General features: G+C 43.2%; 1 protein-coding gene across 3 annotated transcripts in view; it reads right to left on the reverse strand.

The window, feature by feature from the left end:
• Positions 1 to 4,426, reverse strand: part of EXOC6B (exocyst complex component 6B) — a 271,015-nt gene extending 266,589 nt beyond the window's left edge. For all 3 annotated transcript variants that reach the window (XM_009290673.2, XM_009290672.2, XM_019474974.1), the window contains exon 1: positions 4,265 to 4,426. In XM_009290673.2, coding sequence (XP_009288948.1) covers positions 4,265 to 4,396 — 132 coding nt within the window. In that variant the 5' untranslated portion in view covers positions 4,397 to 4,426. The remainder of the gene's footprint in view (positions 1 to 4,264) is intronic.
• Between the last annotated feature and the right edge of the window lie 1,769 nt (positions 4,427 to 6,195).

The following is a 6,195-nucleotide window of genomic DNA, read 5'->3' on the forward strand; positions in this document are numbered from 1 at the left end:
TAACTCCATTCACCAGAACTCTCTGGGCCCGGCCGTCCAGCCAGTTTTTGACCCAGCGCAGCGTCCACCTGTCTAAGCCGTGAGCCGCCAGCTTCTCTAGGAGAATGCTGTGGGAAACAGTGTCAAAGGCTTTACTAAAGTCCAGGCAGGCAACATCCACAGGCTTTCCCTCATCCACCAGGTGGGTCACCTGGTCATAGAAAGAGATCAGGTGAGTCAAGCAGGACCTGCCTTTCATAAACCCGTGCTGACTGAGCCTCATCACCTGGTTGCCCTGTTTGTGCCGTGTGATGGCACTGAGGACCATCTGCTCCATAACCTTCCCCGGCACCGAGGTCAGGCTGACAGGCCTGTAGTTCCCCGGATCCTCCTTCCGGCCCTTCCTGTAGATGGGTGTCACATTTGCTAACCTCCAGTCAACTGGGACCTCCCCGGTTAGCCAGGACTGCTGATAAATGATGGACAGTGGCTTGGTGAACACTTCCACCAGCTCCCTCAGTACCCTTGGGTGGATCCCATCTGGCCCCATACACTTGTGTCTGTCTACGTGGTGTGGCAGGTTGCTAATAATTTCCCCTTGGATTATGGGGGCTGCATTCTGCTCCCCATCCCTGTCTTCCAGCTCAGGGGGCTGGGTACCCGGAGAACAACTGGTCTTGCTATTAAAGACTGAGGCAAAGAAGACATTAAGTACCTCAGACTTACAGTACGTCAAACTGAAGAACAGTCAGTGCTATGGTGTTACTAAGAAAACAAGCACCACACGAGTATGCACGAACAAAATCCTACAACACACCCGAAATAACCCTTCTACACCATCTCACTGGTGACTGATTGCCTGTGCCAGCTTAGAAACCACGCTTATCACCAAAAAAACCCCAAACGCTGTCAACTGGAAGGACTTCAGCTTAGGAAAGTAAAAATGGTGAGATGCCTAGAAAGCACGACTCTTTAGAATGGACTGGGGCTACCTATCTTAGCGAGGACAAGACCAGAGAAGAATATTCCTACAACCTCCAACCTGTAGAGGATTGCTGCAAAAACAAGAAGGAATAATCTCTCTTTTGTGCCTGACAGGTCAAAAAGTAGTAGACCTAAAAAAGACTTTTCAACCATGCAACCTGAGTTTCCTAGAGAGGGACGGACAGCAGTACCTGGGGAAGGGCTAACTTCAGAAGAGGTTAGATAAAAATCCATCAGGAATGACACAGCTGAAGAAGAACTTGCTTAAGAGAAAAAAGATGGAGTAGGTGATTTCTTGAGGTTGCCACCAGCCCTGCGACTCTGCGATCCTTTCCCCTTTGCACCTTGAGTCGTGTTTTCCAAGTTGAACCATCCTAATGTATAATCTATCTTTGACCTTTTAATTTCCACTGGAACCTTTATGAGATGGAACAGCCAGACTGGTACATAGTTTCCAAGACCCAGTAGTACCATGCATTTATAGGTTTGAGACCAGGTCAACATCACACTGCTGACTTCCTAATGAGGAAGATCATTTGTGCAGAACAAGGTATGAGATGGTTTAAGATGTATAACACAAAATAAACCCAAAGCAAGAAGATTTTCCTTTGAAACCACGTAAGAAGTTAAAAGTAAAGAGAATTGCCATAGTGAAGCTATATAGTTAAAAAAAGAATAAATAAATGCAAAAAAAAAGTTTTGGTTTAAAAAATGTTATGGTTTAAATATCATTCAAATTAAGGAGATGCCTTTTTGAAAATGTATCTCATGTATTTTCAATTAACTTACTTTTTCATCCAAACATAGCTTATTAATCAGTGACCCAGCATCTCTTGAAAACAACACAATGTTGCCTAGTGCAGAAATTCATTGCAGAATGAGATTCCTCTGCTGATCAAGAAGATAAAGTTCCCAATTCAGTGCTAGCCCTTCACAGGGCACAAAAGCAGGACAGAAAGTTTAGCCATACAGTCCTGATCGGGATTTAAGTTGACTTGGGGCCACCTGAAATACAGCATTACAGTACAGAGGGAAGCCGGCAGCTGTGTTACGTATGAATGGGGGAAGATAATGCATCCAGCTCATATTTAGCACGTGCACTCTTAAAACAATGAATGCTGGTATTTCTGCAAGCGTGATATTATACAAAATACCCCAAAGCTAAAATCACGCGAGTGAAGATACGTATTAGAGATGCAATACGGAGGGGGCATTTATTTTATTGCTGGTTGCACGTATGTTCAAAGACCAGCACTATTGACAAAAAGACCAAGATCAAATAGAGAATGAATAGCTGGAACAAAACACACTCTCACCACTGGACCCACGGATGATTCCCTGGAGAAACCCTTACAAAGAGGGCTCAGTATTTCTCAAATAAGTTTCTGTGTATATTTTTCCCATGTGCCGTTTTATAGATCACATAGTAACGGAACTCAAGAGAGATCCTGAGGGTACAGAGATGGACTTCACAGTGCACCACCAACAAAGTAGCTGTTTGTAGAATGGGAAACAGCAACAAGCCTTTGCAAACAAACAATGTGGAATGCTTGGCTAGAAACAATAGCTTAAAAAAAAAAAAAACAAACAACAACGAAACCTCTTTCATGGTATTTCCAGTGGCCTCATCCTGCAATCGACTGCTGGATGAATCCTTGCCATGGAAAATGCCGTTGTAATAGTACGGGTGCTTCTGGTGTCAGGACATCCCGCACGAAGGTGTTCCTGCGAGCATGCGTCCGTTTGTGGGATGGAGACCTGTGTGTGTAAAGCTAGAAGCCTGCTAGGAAATGCCAGAGGTAGCTTTAAATGAACAAATAAATGTATGAAAAGCAGCAGTCAGCACACTGAAGTTGAAGTTCTTCCTTCTCTTCCAGAAAACTTGCTTTTCTGAGATATTTTTCCCCCCTTATTTATAACTTCATCTTTTCTAATGCCCATTGAACGGTCTCCCATGCTCCTAGACTCCCAGAAAGGTCCTTCTCAACAGGGCAGACTCCACTCAGCCAGAAAGACTTGCTGTGCTGGTCTCTGGAGACAGTCCACGCCTTTTTGGGTGCCACACAGCTCAGCCCCATTCACTAAGTGACTGTTCTGGGAGGTAGCTTTTGGTTTTCAAATCAAGGACACACCTTGCCGCTGCAGCAAGGGATGGCACAGCAGTCTCCCCCACCTCTGTTCTGACTCAGGTAGGAAAATGAGGAAGGTTCTCTGACCTCTGACACCGATTAAGTCATTGCTGTGCTTTTTTATATGCCTCAAATTGTGGAATACTTCTATTTTAAGGCACAGCAGCCAAGCTTCAACTACAAGCCCACCTGGCCCCTACACATAGGAACACCTCCAACCTCTAGGTCCTTTTTCTCCCCAGAAACCTGCCTCGTTTCCCCCCCCACCACTTATCCACATTCTGATCCTACAAATGGCTTTTCCCACATACTACTAAACACAGTTTTTCAAAAAATAGGTAAATTCCGCCTTTCTCTCATCTTTCCGCACAGCTTTAAAGGCCACAATACTTGGAAAGCCCATTCCTAGCTGTAACCATTTTACTGTCTCCATTCCCAGCTCTAACCGTTTTACCTTCTAGTGAAGCCAACCAAACCTGGAGATGCTACTGAAAAAGAATCGAGCTGTGCGTTTGTTTACAGTCTTTCAGTATTTAGTGAAATTAGTAGTTATTTTCCACTGCTGTTCCTGCTTACACCTAAACACCTTACAATGCTCTGATGTTCATTTGCTTTTTAAATATTAACATTGCACTTGCCAACATTGGGCAGACACCTCGTGACTGCAGAGTCAGATCTGCATCAGACCTCTTTGCTGATTTGTCTCAGACACAACGCTACCTCTAATGAGAATTCAATGTCAGATGGGGCACTAGAGTAGATGCTGCTAGAGCAGACTACTTCTGACTGTAGAGCTTATTTTTGCTTAAGAAATTGGTATAAGGCATACCAGGAAAAGCACATTTCCTGATGCAAAACAGGCTTAGCTTTAAGCTTTCTTGTGCTTTTAACACACCACATTGTTCCAGTTTACCCAAATAATTGTCAACCTTCAAATGACTAACCTATTGCTACAGGAAGAATGAAGATATATGTATTTTATTTAATTTTTTAGATAGAGGAGAGATGCTCTAGACAAAAGGAGAAAAGGAGACATTCACGTGGTTTCACAGAATCCCAGAGTGGTTGAGGTTGGAAGGTCCAACTTGAGGTCATCTGGTCCAAGCCCCCTGCTCAAGCAGGGCCACCTAGAGCTGGATGCCCAGGACCATCTCTAGGCGGCTTTCTCTTACCTTCAGTTTCTGAGCTTCTCCTCTAACTTTCAGCAGCTCCGTGATGGAGTCCACAAAGCCCTGATAATGGAAGTTGCACATTTTCTCAATCTCACGATCATGGTTTCTGATTCGTGCTTCCAGTTTCTCCATGAAACGGCCGTGTTCTTCTCCATCATAGACAGACCTAAAAAGAAGATGCCAACGTTGGTCAGGATTCCAATATCTGTTACTGTCATTGCTTACAAGAAATATCCAAAACATGAGCTTTAAAAAAAACCCTCCTGTGGTAAAGGGACAGTTCTGCTTTTTATTTGCACGCACCAGGCACCAAACTCAGGTTTGAAAATCTTTCTATTCCAGCCTTTCTTTTTCTTTTTCCACCTGTCAAATACCAGCTTGATGTTCCCTCAGAGACCACAACACTGCCAAGCCAGCGCTGAATCACCTGAAACAAAGTCTTCGTGCTCTAGCCTTGAGCTCAGCCATCTCTGATCACTATCTGCTATCGTATGCTGTAACACTGAGCACTCCTCTTGGACAATTTACTGGGTGTTCTTCGTGCTTCTGGGTAAAATCTACAATGGAAAAGTATCACCTATACAGCTGCCAAAATCCATTCCCCTTCTCAGCCCTAGTTTTGCCAGCACAGTTGGCAGTGTTGCTGAAAGGCCAACAGAGCTGAAGACTACCCAAACTGATGGGGATACCCCGAGCCAAGATACTGTGCGTGCAAGCTGCAGGTAACCGGTAATCTTTGCTACAACCAAACAAAAACACTAGTGTTAAATTTAAGGGTGGAAGTTAAAAAAAAAAAATAAATCTATCCTTTGTATTTTCTTAAATTCCACGCAACTGGGAAGAGAAGCTTGAATTGCCACGTCAAAACACTTTTTGTTCTGTCCATTACCAATGCACACTGTCTGGTAACGATGATTATTTCCAACCGTTTTGTAAAGCAGCCTAGAAGGCGACTCTCTCATCCACAGAAAGAGCCGCTCTGCAGAAGCAATAGATCACGACTGCAAAATAAGCGAATGTTATTCTAGAAAGCAGAGGGATTGTGTCACACCCTGAAATGGTATGGGATTTTCTAGGGGGTCGTTTTCTTAGGGTTTTTTTTATAGTAAACATAGATATTTTCTACAGAGCGTGGAAATCCCACCCTTAGATTTGTCTCTGTGAAGTTTTAGTATTTTGAGGAGCAGTGCTAACTCCTAAACCTGAATTCTCTCCCAATCCGAAAAAATTAAGTACGCAGTGAGCTTTATGGAGTCTGAGCTTGCACCATGTCAGAACTAAATTTAGTCAGGCTAAATTTATTATACACTGGACTCCATGCAGCAATTAGAGATAAAAGATGGTGAATGACAGAGCTGTAACAAGCTATAAGAATTAAAAAACAAACAAAAAAAAGACTGATCGCAGCAGTGACAAGCAACACTTCAGAAAGAACCAGAACTAGATGAATCCAACTGGACACGTTAAATCTTTCTGCCTGCAGAAAGCACCGTGATCCCTTGGTGTGATCTGCGCTCACAAGTCCCTTTGGAGAATCCCACCTCTGCAATCCACAAAGGTCTCAAAATAATACAAAAAATACCAGGACAGGACTAAAAGCTGGAGGAAATCTACTTAATTACCATTCTTTAAAACCTGCCCTAGCAATTTCAATTATACAGTTTTAGTAAACCATTCTCAATGGCAAAACAAAAATGTCAAATCTTTATAAGCCTATTTAAAACTCAGTGTAAAATAACAGTCACCAAGAGCAGAAGTCTTCAAAGGTGACCATATTGCCTCCTTTATTCCAAGGTAGAAGCTGATTGGTGCTAAAGGTGACAAAGAGATATAACTTCCTAAAATTATATCAATGCCACCACTAGCACGATGCTAGAGGTTTTTCCTTACAGTTTAGCAGAGTTTTGCTGGTAAAATATGAAAGTTGGAGA

Source organism: Aptenodytes forsteri, unplaced genomic scaffold (genome assembly GCF_000699145.1).
Source record: "Aptenodytes forsteri isolate BGI_AS27 unplaced genomic scaffold, ASM69914v1 Scaffold236, whole genome shotgun sequence".
Classification (NCBI taxonomy): domain Eukaryota; kingdom Metazoa; phylum Chordata; class Aves; order Sphenisciformes; family Spheniscidae; genus Aptenodytes; species Aptenodytes forsteri.